The sequence below is a fragment of the Nomascus leucogenys genome, chromosome X (assembly GCF_006542625.1).
Source record: "Nomascus leucogenys isolate Asia chromosome X, Asia_NLE_v1, whole genome shotgun sequence".
NCBI classification, from domain to species: Eukaryota; Metazoa; Chordata; class Mammalia; order Primates; family Hylobatidae; genus Nomascus; species Nomascus leucogenys.
Genome location: NC_044406.1, coordinates 43,126,249 through 43,141,261, shown reverse-complemented (window position 1 = coordinate 43,141,261; position 15,013 = coordinate 43,126,249). Strand labels below are relative to the sequence as shown.

The 15,013-nt window shown below is 44.7% G+C and overlaps 1 protein-coding gene across 1 annotated transcript; it reads left to right on the top strand.

The window, feature by feature from the left end:
- Positions 1–11,576: 11,576 nt before the first annotated feature.
- Positions 11,577–14,155, top strand: LOC105738088 (protein SSX2-like). Its single transcript, XM_030806553.1, has 2 exons — positions 11,577–11,709; positions 14,055–14,155. Exons 1-2 carry the CDS (start codon positions 11,577–11,579, stop codon positions 14,153–14,155), a joined length of 234 nt encoding a protein of 77 aa, XP_030662413.1.
- The last annotated feature ends 858 nt before the right edge of the window (positions 14,156–15,013 follow it).

Below are 15,013 nucleotides of genomic sequence, written 5' to 3'. Positions count from 1 at the left end.
TTATGAAGCTGCCTTTTGCTTTGTAACATAAGTAAGAGAATGTAAAGGCATCTATATTCAGTGAAAGTGTTTTGATGTGCAGAACATGGCTGGGTGCAGTGGTTCATGCGTGTAATCCTAGCATTTTGGGAGGGCCAGGTGGGCAGATCACTTGAGGTCAGGAGTTTGAGACCAGCCTGGCCAACACAGAGAAACCCCATCTCTACTAAAAACACAAAAATTAGCTAGGTGAGGTGGTGAGTGCCTGTAGTCCTAGCTACATGGGAGGCTGAGACAGGAGAATCCCTCAAACCCGAGAGGCAGATGTTGCAGTGAGCTGAGATCGTGCCACTGCACTCAAGCCTAGGTCACACAGTGAGAATCCCTTTGGAAAACAAAAGAAAAAAAGGTACAGAACATTTCCATCACCACAATGCTATCCCTTGTGCTTCTCATTTTTAGTAATACTCACTCTCCTCCCATCCACCATCCCTAACCCCTGGCAACCACTAGTCTGTTTTCCACTTCTACAATTTGGTCTTTTCTAGAATGTTGTACAAATGAAATCTTATAGTATATCACGTTTTAAGGGCTTATTCCACTCAGTATAATTCCCTGGAGATTCATCCGAGATATTAATATCTGTGTATCAATAGTTCATTGTTGCTGTTGTTGCTGTTGAGACAGAGTGTCACTCTGTCGCTCAGGCTGGAGTGCAGTGGCATGATCTCGGCTCACTGCAACCTCCGCCTCCCTGGTTCAAGTGATTTTCCTACCTCAGTCTCCCAAGCAGCTGTGAATACAGGCATGCACCACCACACCCTGGTAATTTTTGTATTAGTCATAGAGACGGGGTTTCAACATATTGGCAAGGCTGGTCTTGAACTCTTGACGTCATGATCTGCCCGCCTCGGCCTCCCAAAGTGCTGGGATAACAAGGTAAGCCACTGTGCCTGGCCAATAGTTCATTTTTATTACTGAGTAGTATTCCATGGTATGGATGTACCACAGTTCAACCATTCGCTTATTGTAGGACATATTGCTTATTTCCAGCTTTTGGCTATTACAAGTAAAGCTGCTATGAACAATTATATACAAGTTTCTGGATGGGCGTACATTTTAACTTCTCTGAAGTGTAATTGTTGAATTGTATGGTCATTGCATGTTTAGTTTTATAAGAAACTACCAAACTGCTTTCCAGAGTGGCTGTAAGATTTTACCTTCCCAGCAGCACTTAATGAGGTGTCCAGTTTCTCTGCATCCTTGTCACCATTTTGTGTTGTCACTATGTCTTTTATTTTAGCTGTTATAATAAGTGTATAGTGATACCTCATCATGGTCTTAACTTACATTTAGTGAAGGAAATGAGTGTTGAACATCTTTTCATGTGCTTATTTGCTTATTTCCTCTTCAGTGAAATGTATGTTCACATCTTTTCATGATTTTCTAATTGGATTATTTGTTTATATTTTTTACCATTGAGGTTTTTTATTATTATTATTTTATTATACTTATTCTTGAGACAGAGTCTCGCTCTGTTACCCAGGCTGCAGTGCAGTGGCACAATCTTGGCTCTCTCCAATTTCCGCCTCCCAGGTTCCAGCAATTCTCATGTCTCAGCCTCCCGAGTAGCTGGGATTATGGGCACGCATCATCATGCCTGTCTAATTTTTGTATTTTTAGTAGATATGGGTTTTTGCCATGTTGCCCAGACTGGTCTTGAACTCCAGGCCTCAAGGGATTTGCCTTCCATCCACCTCGACCTTTCAAAGTGCTGGGATTACAAGCATGAGCCACCACGCTCAGCCTACCATTGAGTTTTGAGAGTACTATACATATCAATTTTATATTCTGGATGTGAGTCCTTTCTTGGATATGTGGTTTGCAAATATTTTCTCCTAGTCAAGACCCTGTTTTTTCATCCTTTTAACAGGGTCTCTTGCAGAGCACAGTTTTAAATTGGATGAAATCTAATTTATTTGTTTTCCTTATGGATTATGCTTTTTGAACTCTTCACTACGCCCTAGATCTCAGACGTTTGTCCTATGCTTTCTTGTAAAATTTTTTTTAGTTTTATATTTTAGATTTAAATCTATGATCCACTTGATTTATTTTTTGCATAAAAATATGAAGATTATGTCTTTTTTTTTTTTTATCCTATGGCTCTGCAACTGCTCCAGCACCATTTGTTAAGCAGACGATCCTTCCTTCTTTTTGTCTCTTTGTAAAAAAATCAGTGTGGGGCTATTTCTAGGTTCTCTATTTTGTTCCAGTGATCTATGTGTCTATTCTTCTCCCAGTACTACAGACTTGATTCCTGTAGCTATATAAGAAGTATTGAAATACGGTGGAGCCATTCCTCCCACCTTATTCTTCTTTTCCAAAAATTGTCTTAGCTACATATATATATTTTGAGATGCAGTCTGACTTGTGTTGCCCAAGCTGGAGTGCAGTGGGGTGATCTCGGCTCACTGCAACCTCCTTCTCCCGGGTTCAAGTGATTCTCCTGTCTCACCTTCCCGAGTAGCTGGGATTACAGGCATGCGCCACCACACATGGCTAATTTTTTTATTTTTAGTACGGCTAATTTTTTAATTTTTAGTAGATAGGGGGTTTCGCCATGTTGACCAGGCTGATCTTGAACTCCTGACCTCAAGTGATCCGCCTGTCTCGGCCTCCCAAAGTGCTGTGATTACAGGCCTGAGCCACTGCGCCCAGCGTTGTCTAAGCTATTGAAAATGTGTTACAGCAGCAATCAAAAATGAAAACACATGGAAACATTTATTAGTGAAACAAAATAGAAAGTCAAGAAACAGACTAATCTGTATGCAAACTTCAGCATGCATTTCCAAACAGTGGGCAAAAGATGATGGGTTGTAAAATAAATGATTGCTTGGCAAGTGTCTATCCATTTCAAAAACTAAAGATTAAATCCTTACTTTGAAACCCATAAAATAATAAATTCTAAAAATTCAGTGACTTAAATGTGAAAACGTGAAATCATAAAGAACTAGATGACAATTTAGGAAAATATTACAGTGTAAGACATCTTGAGTTGGCGTAGGCACTTCCTGACATTACACCAAGGCTATCAACAATGAATCTGACATAAAGATGTAAAAATTAAAGTATCATCTAATTCAAAAGACACCATAAACAACTGTTTAAAAAGGCAAATGTTGGGGAAATTGGTGAAGCATCCGCAATAAATTAACAGTAACCATCTCTAATACACAACAAAGGTTTTGCATATCAGTAAGAGAAACTGGAACAACTGAATGAAAAAATGTGTTCAGGCATGGCACTACTTCACCATATAGCAGAAAAAGATTATGAAATAGAAAGTATGAAAGAAAAATAATAAAGGAAATGGAGAATAGATCCCAGAAGTTTCAACGTTCATCCAATAGAAGTTCCAGAGATAGGCCAGGCGCCATGGCTCACATCTGTAATCCCAGCACTTTGGGAGGACGAGGTGGGTGGATCACAAGTTTGAGACCAGCCTGGCCAACATGCTGAAACCGCGTCTCTAGTAAAAATACAAAAATTAGCTGGGCATGGTGGCACATGCCTGTAATCCTAGCTGCTAGCAGTGCTGAGGCAGGGGGATCACTTGGACCTGGGAAGCAGATGTTGCAGTGAGCCGAGATCGTGCCAGTGCACTCCAACCTGGGCAACAGAGCAAGACTCCGTCCAAAAAAAAAAAGTTCCAGAGGTAGAGAATAGAAAGACTGGGCCGGGCGCCATGGCTCATGCCTGTAATCCCAGCATTTTGGGAGGCCGAGGCAGGCAAATCACCTGAGGTCAGGAGTTTGAGACCAGCCTGATTAACAGGGTGAAACCCCATCTCTACTAGGGTTTGGTGTTGGGCGCCTGAAATCCCAGCTATTTGGGAGTTCAGAACAGTTCCCAGTGACAAAACCCTTGATGGTTTGGCCCCACTGGGGAATGAGATGTCTTCGAGTGGGAAAAGGTCAGAGGCCACAGATGAAGGATCAGCCCAGGTGGAGCTTTCTAAGTTGCATTCTTTTTTTCTCCTTGTTTTCTGGAAGGCTTATTACCTGTTCTGTAAACATATAGAGCAGACACTTGGCAGGGCTGGCCCAGTGGCAGCTGAAAGTGGCTTGATAACATTAAGGAATAGGGGGCTTGGAAAGCTCCTAGAAAAAGTGCAGACTCACCAAAGCTGGCCAGTAACTGAACATTCCTTTCCTACCTCTCCCTCTGCCCTCTGAGCTGGGCGATTACAACCAATATCACCCACCCGTAGACTCCCTCCACACTGTAAGGCAGAAATCCTATAAGCGTCTCTGGGGGCTCACAGGCTAGGGACTGGAAAGAAGAATTGGCTCAGCTCAGCTCTAGAGGCTCTATATCCTACGACCTATCAATCCAGAAACCCTGAAACTCATTTGGAGTGTCTGGGCTGACACATCTTCCCAGGAACAAAGAATTATATAGAAAAACTATCAGATAGGCCTGGCACGGTGGCTCATGCCTGTAATCCCAGTACTTTGGAAGGCCGAGGTGGGACGATCACCTGAGGTCAGGAGGTTGAGACCAGCCTGGCCAACATGGCGAAACCCCATCTCTACTAAAAATACAAAATTAGCTGTGCGTCGTTGTGCACGCCTGTAACCCCAGCTACTCAGGAGGTTGAGGCAGGAGAATCACTTGAACCTGGGAGGCCGAGGTTGCAGTGAGCTGAGATCACACCATTGCACTTCAGCCTGGGCAACAATAGTGAAACTGTCTTAACAACAACAACAACAAAAGGCTGGGCATGGTGGCTCACCCATGTAATTCCAGCACCTTCGGAGGCTAAGACGGGCAGCTCACCTGAGGTCAGGAGTTCGAGACCAGGCTGGCCAACATGGTGAAACCCCGTCTCTACTAAAAAGACAAAAATTAGCCAGGCATGGTGGTGGGCACCTGTAATCCCAGCTACTCGGGAGGCTGAGACACAAGAATCACTTGAACCTGGGAGGTGGAGGTTGCAGTGAGCAACCTTGCTTAACTACAGTGGCTGGATCGCACCACTGCACTCCAGCCTGGGTGACAGAGGAAGACTCCATCTCAGAAAACAAAAACAAAAACCTGATAAATGCAGTTAGGAAACTATCTTAAAACACAAAATCCCCGTTTTCTTAGACTGATTGTTTAAAAGATAAAGAAAAACACATCAACATGTTAAGAAAACCTAACTCAAAACTAGAGGAGCAGACTCGCCCTGCTTCAGCGCACCCTTGACACTAATGGTCCATTTTTAGATAAACTGATAAACAATTTCTTTTCAATCACAACCAATCTGATCATATATAAGACTCCCTTCCCAAGGCTCATCCTTCATAAACCCTCAGCAACTTGCCTAGATATTCCATCATTTTTTTATCCCGTTTTAGTCCCATAATTTTTCATTTTTATATTGGACTGCAATTCAAGTTCTAGTAAAATGTTAGAGGAAAGGGATAAACTAAGGAAAGGACTGTTAAGCAAAAAGGATCCAGGGAAATTCTCAGCCTATCAAGATTGCAAAATACACTAAAATTAGGAGAGGCACTGTCAGGAAGGTATGCTTTAGAGAGAAAGTCAAGAATGTGGCCATGTTTGCTAGCGCTGAAGAGATTAGGCATGTGACTCAAGGAGCTCTTCCACTATGCTCAGCCATAGCTGGTAACAGAAATGATATTATCTGGGAAGATACACAAAGGACCTGCTGGTCTAAAGGTGTGAATCACTATGACATACATTCTGAGAGGAGGGCTATGGGACAAGAGGGGAGAGCTTCAAGCTACAGAGGATTATTCTGAGTCCTTGAAACCAAATGGAATTTGTCCTGCTAGATTTCAAAATGGTTGGAAGCGGTGACTCCTTCCTTCCATTTTCTCCCATTTGAAATGGAAATATCTGTAACTATTATCCTACACCTGTCTCGCCACTTTATTTTTGGAACAGATAACTTGTTTTCTAGTGTCACAAATTCACAGCAGGAGAATTTTGCCCAGGATGTTTCATAACCAGAGTCTCATCCATATCTGTTTTAGATGAGGAGATTTGGTACTTTTGAGCTGATCTTATATGGATAAGATGTTGGACTTCAGCTAATGTTGCATGGTTTGAGACATTTGAGGATTTGGGGATGGGGTGCATGTATTTTGCATGTGGGAGAGATGTGATTCCTTGGGGGCCAGAGGGCAGGCTGTGGTAGACTGAACAACACCCCTCCGAAAGATAGCGACATAGTAAGCCCTGGAACCTGTGAGTGTTAGCTTACAACAAAAAAACTGATTATGTTGGCCAGGTGTGGTGGCTCACGCCTGTAATCCCAGCACTTTGGGAGGCCGAGGCGGGGGGGTTATGAGGTCAGGAGTTCAAGACCAGCCTGGCCAATATGGTGAAACCCCGTCTCTACTAAAACAATATATAAAAATTAGCTGGGTATGGTGGTGGGCACCTGTAATCCCAGCTACTCAGGAGCCTGAGGCAAAGAATTGCTTGAACCCGGGAGGCAGAGGTTGCAGTGAGCCGAGATCATGCCACTGCACTCTAGCCCGGGCAACAGAGACTCTGTCTCGAAAAAAAAAAAAAGTAATTATGTTAAAGCTCTTGAGATGGGGAGATTCTCTTGGATTATCTGAGTGGGCCCTAAATGTAATAATGAGTGTCTTTATCAGATTGAGGCAGGGAGATCTGACACAGACAGAAGAGAAGAAGGCAGTATGACTGCCATGGTTTGAACGTCCCCACCAAAACTTGTATTGAAATTTAATTGCCGTTGTAACAATATTAAGAGGTGGGGCTGTTAGGAAGTGATTAATGCCATTATCATAAGAGTGGATTAGTTATCACGAGACTGGGTTTGTTATAAAAGGGAGCTTAGCCACATTTTCTCTGTCTGTCTCCTGCACTTGCTTTTGCCTTTCATCCTTCCACCGTGGCACAACCCTCACCAGATGCCAGCGCCATGTTCTTGGACTCCTAGCCTCTAGAACTGTATACCAAATAAACTTCTATCCTTTATAAATTACCCAGTTTGTGTTATTCCATTATAGTAACAGAAAACAAACGAAGGCAATGACCATGGAGATAGAGATTAGAGCGACGCAGCCATGTATTAGTCCGTTCTCACACTGCTATAAAGAACTGCCCGAGACTGGGTAATTTATAAACCAAAGAGATTTAACTGACTCACAGTTCCACATGGCTGGGGAGGCCTCCGGAAACAATTCGTGGCCAAAGGTGAAGAGGAAGCAAAGACTTTCTTCACACGGTAGCAGGAGACAGAAGTGCAAGCAGGGGAAATGCCAGACGCTTATAAAACCATTAGATCTCATGAGAACTCACTGTCACAAAAACAGCATGGGGAAAACCACCCCCATTCGAGATGAGATTTGGGTGGGGACACAGAGCCAACCCATATCAAGCCACAAGCCAAGAAATGCTGGCAATCACCAGAAGCGGGAAGAGGCAAGGAACAGGTTCTCTCTTAGAGCCTCTGGAGGGCTACAGCCCTGCTGACAACTTGATTTCAACTCAGTGAAACTGATTTCAGATTTCTGGGCTCCAGAATTGTGAGAGAATAAACTGATGCTGTTTATGCCACAAAGTTTGTGGTAATTTGTTACAGCAGCCAGAGGGAATTTGGGGTGATTGTAAGGAGTCATGTAAATTATGTTAAAGAACCTTTGCAGCTGTAAGATGCATTCATTCATTCAACAAATAGTCGAGGCAATATAGAAGGGTAATTAAAAGCACTGACTTTGAGGCCGGGCGTGGGGTGGTTCACTCCTGTAATCCCAGTGTTTTGGGAAGCCAAGGCAGGAGGATTGCCTGAGGCCAGCAGTTCCTTCCAGATCAGCGGGGGCAACATAGCAAGACTCCATCTCTTAAAAAATTATTTTAATTAAAAATAAATACATAAATAAAAGCACAGACTTTGGACTCAATTCATCTTGGGGGTGAATCCCAGCTCTGTCACCCACTGACTATGTGATCTCGAGCAGACTGCTTAATTCTCTGAGCCTCAGTCTCAGCATCTGCACACTGGGGATGCTAATAGCGTTTAACTCAAGAGAAGGTTGTGAAAACGAATGGGAAGATGCACATAAAGGGCTTTGTGCTGGGCTCAAGGGCCATTGCCCTGTCCCTGCCCTAAGAGAGCTTGCTGTCATCCTGGGAGGATCTTAGAGACATCAGGGCTGTAGATGGAAAGCCCAGAGAGGAACGGGGACTTGTTGGAGGTACTAAGGATGGGGGTGGCGGAAACTTCTTAGACAAATTGACTTATGAGCTCCCTGAGGAACACAGTGGGCCCCAATTACATACTCCTTTTAATACTATTATTATAAATATTATTAATATCAATGGGTAAAATATATTTCTGGTTCTCTGGTCTTCTAGAAAAAAACATATATAGAAGTTTTTGGTTTTTTTTTTTTTTAGTTTGAATTTCTTTTTTAAAAATTTTTTAGGCCGGGCGCGGTGGCTCACGCTTGTAATCCCAGCACTTTGGGAGGCCGAGGCGGGCGGATCACGAGGTCAGGAGATCGAGACCACGGTGAAACCCCGTCTCTACTAAAGATACAAAAAAATTAGCCGGGCGTGGTGGCGGGCGCCTGTAGTCCCAGCTACTCGGAGAGGCTGAGCCAGGAGAATGGCGTGAACCCGGGCGGCGGAGCTTGCAGTGAGCCGAGATTCCGCCGCTGCACTCCAGCCTGGGTGAGAGAGCGAGACTCCGTCTCAAAAAAAAAAAAAAAAAAAAAATTTTATAGAGATGGGGTTCTCACTATGCATCCCAGATTGTTCCGGAACTCCTGTCCTCAAGTGATCCTTCCATCTCCTGCCTCAGCCTCTCAAAGTGTTGGGCTTACAGGCATGAGCCACTGGAACTGGCTCATTGAAATTTTTCTCTTTCTCTCTTGTTTTTTTTTTTTTTCTGACAAGATATCGCTCTGTGGCCGAGGTAGGCAGCAGTGGCTGGATCATGGTCACTGCAACCTCGTACTCCTGGGCTCAAGCGATCCTCAGCCTCCTGAGTAACTGGAACTACAGGCACACCACCCCGCCTCGCTAATTTTATTTATTTATTGTAGAAATAAGAGACAGGGTATCGCTCTGTTGTCCAGGCTGGGGTGCAGTGGCGTGATTGTGGCTCACTGCAACCTCTGCCTCCCGGGTTCAAACGATCCACCAGCTGTGGCCTCCCGATGTGCTCGGACTACAAGCATGAGCCACCGTGCCCGGCCCAAATTTCTGACGTTACTACAGAGTTCCTAGGAAAAATCCCATACCTGAAAAAGTTAGAAACTGACAGGAAAGATTTGAGATGACGACCTGCTTCATATACACTACTTATTAAAACTGGATAACAAATGCACTGCGAGGGGGTGGAGAGGGATAGGAAAACAATGGAAAGAGAAAATCAGAGCATGCGCACTCCGAACTTGGAGTAGCCAATCCCAGGGGGTGCTTTAGGTGGGAAAATCAGAGTTTCCGCTCCCACCTTGAGAAGGTTCTGTCCCTGGAGCCTCGACTGATAGACCCCACATCAGCTTCGCTCCTCCCGCCTACTGTTCTGACTTCTGATTGGCCAGATGGGGTTCACTAACTTCCCTGATTGGTCCATCATCCTGAGGCAGTGACATTGCAGAATATTTTCTCCTCCAGCCACACTTCGTCACCAACTGCTGCCGACTTCGCCACCACTGCTTTGTCTCTGAGGTAATTTCTCTTGAAGGGACACCCTAGATGGGCTAATGGGGGCAGACAGAAAAGGAGGAAGCCTCTGTAGGGCCCTCAAGTGCTTGGGGTTCTGAAAATCTTGAGGACGGAAAGACAACTAATGCCTTTCAGGACGATCATCAGGGAGGATCCTCCACCTCGGCCTTGGGTCTACAGGCCTGTGTCATCCCACCCCTGGAAATATTTTTTTATGTTTGTATTTTAGTAGAGACGGGGGGCTCAAGCAATCCTCCCGCGTCAACCTCGGGACTACAGGCACGCACCACCCGCCCTCACTAATATTTTTTATTTTTATTTTTTTTAGTAGAGACAGTTCCGCCATGTTGACCAGGCTGGCCTCAGCCGCCTGGGCTCAAGCAATCCTCCCGCCTTGGCCTCGGGACTACAGGCACGCACCACCCCGCCCCCACTAATATTTTTTATTTGTTAATTTTTTAGTACAGACGGTTTTGCTATGTTGGCCAGACTGGCCTCGACCGCCTGGGCTTAAGCAATCCTTCCGCCTCGGCCCCGGGACTACAGAAGTGCCCCAACCTGCCGACGCTTTTTTTTTTTTTTTTATAAGCCGGGTTTCACTATGTTGGCCAGGCTGGCCTCAACCTCCTGGGCTCAAGAGATCCTCTTGCCTCGGCCGCGGGACTACAGGCGTGCACCACCCCGCCCCCCACTAATATTTTTTATTTAATTTTTTTTTTTTTTTTAGTAGAGGGTTTCCCTAGGTTGGCTAGGCTGGTATCGACCTCGTGGGCTCAAGCGATCCGCCCCCCCTTGGCCTGCCAAAGTGCTGAGATGTACCAGGCCTGCGCCACCACCCGCAGCTAATTTTGTGTGTGTGTGTGTGTGTGTGTGTGTTTTTGTAGAGATGGGGGTTTTGCTATGTTTCCCAGGCTGGTCTCGACCTCCTGGGCTCAAGTGATCTGCATGCCTCGGCCCCCCCAAAGTGCTGGGATTACAGGCATGAGCCACCACGCCTGGCCGATTGCTGCAACTTGAAATGACCCACATTCTCTCTAAGTGCTGGCGGGCTTTTGTAGTCTTGGAGATTCTAGCTCTCTTCCTTCTAATAATTTACAAATAACCCAGTAATAGCCTCTAAATTCGTTCACATTGGCCAGGCTCATTTCTTGTCAACAGAAAAGAACCCCCCATCCCTCTGCCTCATCAAATCCATCACTAGCCTGGCGACAGAGCGAGACTCCGTCTCAAAAAGAAAAAAAAAAACAAAAAAGGGTAGCTTAAGATTGTTGGTCAGTGACACATCCCACTGCAACCAGAATTGTGATGGGCACCACCTCACTGAATTCCACATTCAATGTCGGTGCCTCGGTAGGGTGGCGTGCCATATGCCAGCTTTCTTTGCTGCCCGGATTAATTTCAGCAAACCATTTCTTTCCCTCTCCCTTCCCTGTATTCATCTCCCCACACCATCTTTCCCAGCAGTGTTTTGTCCCCTCTCTATGTCTTTACATTTACTCTCCCAGCAGCTGTCTACAAGCTTATATGGGATCCCTTCTATTTTATAGAAGCTTTTCCTTTTGTAGACCTTGTGAATTCTTAGAATGCTATTCTCTAAAACTTCTGTATACCACACTCTCAATTACATGGAGATTTCTGCTGTTTGCACGAATCTTAAAAGAGTGTGAAGATAAGCATTCCAGCCCTGGAAACCCCATTCATTTAGGCCATTCCTTTCCCTACTAACGTCCCAGGTTTCTCCTATTTAGGCAAATGTGACTCTCCCAGCGTTGTTGAGAACATTGATTAAGGTAATGCATGTGAAGACCCTTTGTAAGCTCTAAAGCACTATAAAAATGTCACTCATACTGTTTATCTGTGACCTTCACATTATAAAGATCATGCCGAAGAAGCCAGCAGAGGAAGGAAATGATTCGAAGGAAGTGCCAGAAGCATCTGCCCCACAGAACCATGGGAAAGAGCTGTGCCCCCCGGGAAATCCAAGTACCTCTGAGAAGATTCACGAGACATCTGGTAAGAGGAAAGAATGCGGGAACAACCCCTCTGGCTTCCCTGGCGATGTTCAGGTGTGTGGACTGGGTGTGTGGCTTGGATCCCAGACAAGCCCGGGTCCAGGCTGGGCTGAGGAGCTCACCCAGCTCCAGATGAGATGTTAGACGTGACCTCCAGAGACACAGACTAGAGTTCTCATCCATAGAAAAACCACGTGGCTTGGGGCAAGTCTTTCAGATTTTCTCAGCTCCAGATTCCTAGTCCATAAGATGGAAATAAAGAATCATAGTTCATAGATTGTTTGGAGGCATTAAATTTAATCTAGAAGGCCTGATGACATGAACGGTGCTCAGGCGATTCTATCTGTGATAACCTGGGATCATATCTTACTCAGCTCAGTGCCTGATACCCAATACAGGTGTGCTTCAGAGATATTGCAGGTTCGGTTCCAGACCACTGCAATAAAGTGAGTCACACACATTGTTTTTTTGGTTTTGCAGTGCATACAAACATTATGTTTACACTACAGTGCAGTCCACTAAGAGTGCAATAGCGTTATGTCTAAAAATGTACATACCTTAATTTTAAACTAATTCATTGTTAAAATGCTAACAATCTTCTGAGCCTTCAGTGGGTCACTCTTTTTGCTGGTGGAGGGTCTTGCCTGGGTGGTGATGGCTGCTGGCTGATCAAGGTGGTGGCTGCTGAAGGGTGGAGTGCTTGTGGCAGTTTCTTAAAAGAACAGAACAGTGAAATTTGCCACATTGATTAACTCTCTGTTTCATGAAGGGTTTCTCTGTAGTATGTGATGCTATTGGACAGCATTTTACCCACAGGAGAACTTCTTTCAAAGTTGGAGTCAATCTCCTCTAGCTATGAAAGTCCTAGATGGCATCTGCTTCCAATAGAAGGCTAGTTTATCTACATTGAAAATCTGTTGTTTGGTGTAGCCACCTTCATCAGTGATCTTAGCTAGATCTTCTGGATAACGTGCTGCAGCTTCTCCATCAGGGTTTGCTGCTTCACCTTGCACTTTTACATTACGGAGACAGCTACTTTCCTTAAACCTCACAAACCAACCTCTGCTAGTTTCACACGTCTCCTCTGCAGCTTCTTCACCTCCTTCAGCTTTCATGGACTGGAAGAGAGTTTGGCTGTTGCTCTGAATTAGACTTTGGCTTAAGGGAATGTTGTGGCTGGTTTCATGTTTTATCCTGACCACTGCAACTTTCTCATTTCAGCAGTAAGGCAGTTTTGCTTTCTTCTTCGTGTGTTCACTGGAGTATTAGTATTATAATTTCCTTCAAGAACTTTTCCTTTGCATTCACAGCTTGGCTGTTTGGTGGAAGAGGCCGAGCTTTCAGCCCGTCTTGGCTTTCAGCAGGCCTTCCTCACTAAGCTTAGCCATTTCTAGCTTCTGATTTAAAGTGAGAGACATGCGACTCTTCCTTTCATTTCAACACTTAGTGGCCATTGTAGGGTTGTTAATTGTCCTGATTTCAGTGTTGCTGTGTCTCAGGAAATAGGGAGGCCCAAGAAAAGGAAGGTACGCAAGGAAGAGCTCATCGGTGGAGCAGTCAGAACACACACAACATTGATCGATTACGTTCGTCATCTTCTGTGGGCGCAGTTCTTAGTACCCCCAAAACGTTTACACAGAATAGGGTGACTATAGTCAATAATAACTTAATCATACATTTAAAAATAACTGCAAGAGTGTAACTGGATTGTTTGTAACACAAGGATAAATGGCTGAGGGGATGGATACCCTATTTTCCATGATGTGATTATTATGCATTTGCATGCCTGTATCAAAACATCTCACGTACACCATAAGTATATACACCTACTGTGTACCCACAAAATAAAGAACAAAAAGTATTTTAAAATACTAAAAAATAACAAAAACAATTGCAATAATAACATCAAAGCTCACTGATCACAAATCACCATAACAGATATAATAATAATGGAAAAGTGTAAAATTGGTGAGAATTTCTAAAAAAAAATGCAGTATGTGCGAAGCACTATGAAAATGAGGTGCAATAAAACGAGGTATGCCTTCGTGCCCTTAACAAATACTTGCAGAATGAAAGGAGGTATGGGTGAATGTCCCCATAAGTGAAGATGTTGGGAATCTAAACCTCACAATGGAAGGAGCCAGAAGCTAAAACTTTAATTGGCATTTGGCCTGTATTGGTGTGGGTCTAAGGTCTCAGCCTCTCTAAGCCAGAGAATGTGAAAAACTGGGTAAAGAAGGCCCATGGGCACTTGGGAGTGGGGAGGCATCTCCTGTATTTGCGAAAACAGAGCCTAACACTCTCCAACCTACCCAACCCTCATCTTCCAACTCTTCCCCATCATAGGACCCGAAAGGCGGGAACATGCCTGGACCCACAGACTGCGTGAGAGAAAGCAGGTGGTGATTTATGAAGAGATCAGCGACCCTGAAGAAGATGACGAGTAACTCCGTAAGTGAACCTTCCGCTCACCCCCCACATCCCTGCAGATGTGCTATTCTGTTATGGTACTGGTATCCCATCTTGTCATTTGTTTCTCAAATGATTCCTTTACTCATAATTTTCTACTGTACAGCATTGAGGCTGAATGATGAGATTTCCCATGCTCTTTCTACTCCCTGCCCTGTATATCCAGGGATCCTCCCTACCCCGGATGCTGTGGCCCCGAAACCCCAGGTCAGCCCTGGTATGTGGCCACACCTTCCTGTAGCCTAGGAACGGATAAACCAGGTGAGGAAGTCACTGTGGCAAGAGCAGATGGTTCACTTCAAGGAACCGTGGAAGGCATGTGCAGGCCCTGAGATAGGGCAGAATCAGAGTGTGCAGTGTCTGCAGGTCAGGAGGAGTTGAGATTGAGTTATTGGGCAGTGGGAACTCATTGCCACTTTCTTTCTCTCTTCTTGCCTCAGCCTCGGGATATGACACATGCCCATGATGAGAAGCAGAATGTGGTGACCTTTCACGAACATGGGCATGGCTGCGAACCCCTCGTCATCAGGTGTATAGCAAGCGAAAGCAAGTGTTCACAACAGTGAAAAGTTGAGCATCGTTTTTCTTAGTGTGCCAAGAGTTCGATGTTAGCGTTTCCGTTGTATTTTATTACACTGTGTCATTCTGTTAGATATTATCCTTTTCATGGATGAGCAAGACATACTTAACGCATATTTCAGTTTGTGTATCCATGCATCTACTTAAAAAGCAAGTATCGTCAGGTTCTCTGCATAGAACAGCACTACCCTCCTCTCTCCCCAGATGTGACTACTGAGGGCAGTTCCGAGTGTTTAATATCAGATTTTTTCCTCTGC

Bases quoted from the DNA above. Each gene is read 5' to 3' on its own strand.
- LOC105738088 (XM_030806553.1), top strand. From the start codon at position 11,577: ATGCCGAAGAAGCCAGCAGAGGAAGGAAATGATTCGAAGGAAGTGCCA. The intron at 11,710-14,054 runs GTAAGAGGAAAG...TCCCCATCATAG, and splicing joins GAAGATTCACGAGACATCTG to GACCCGAAAGGCGGGAACAT.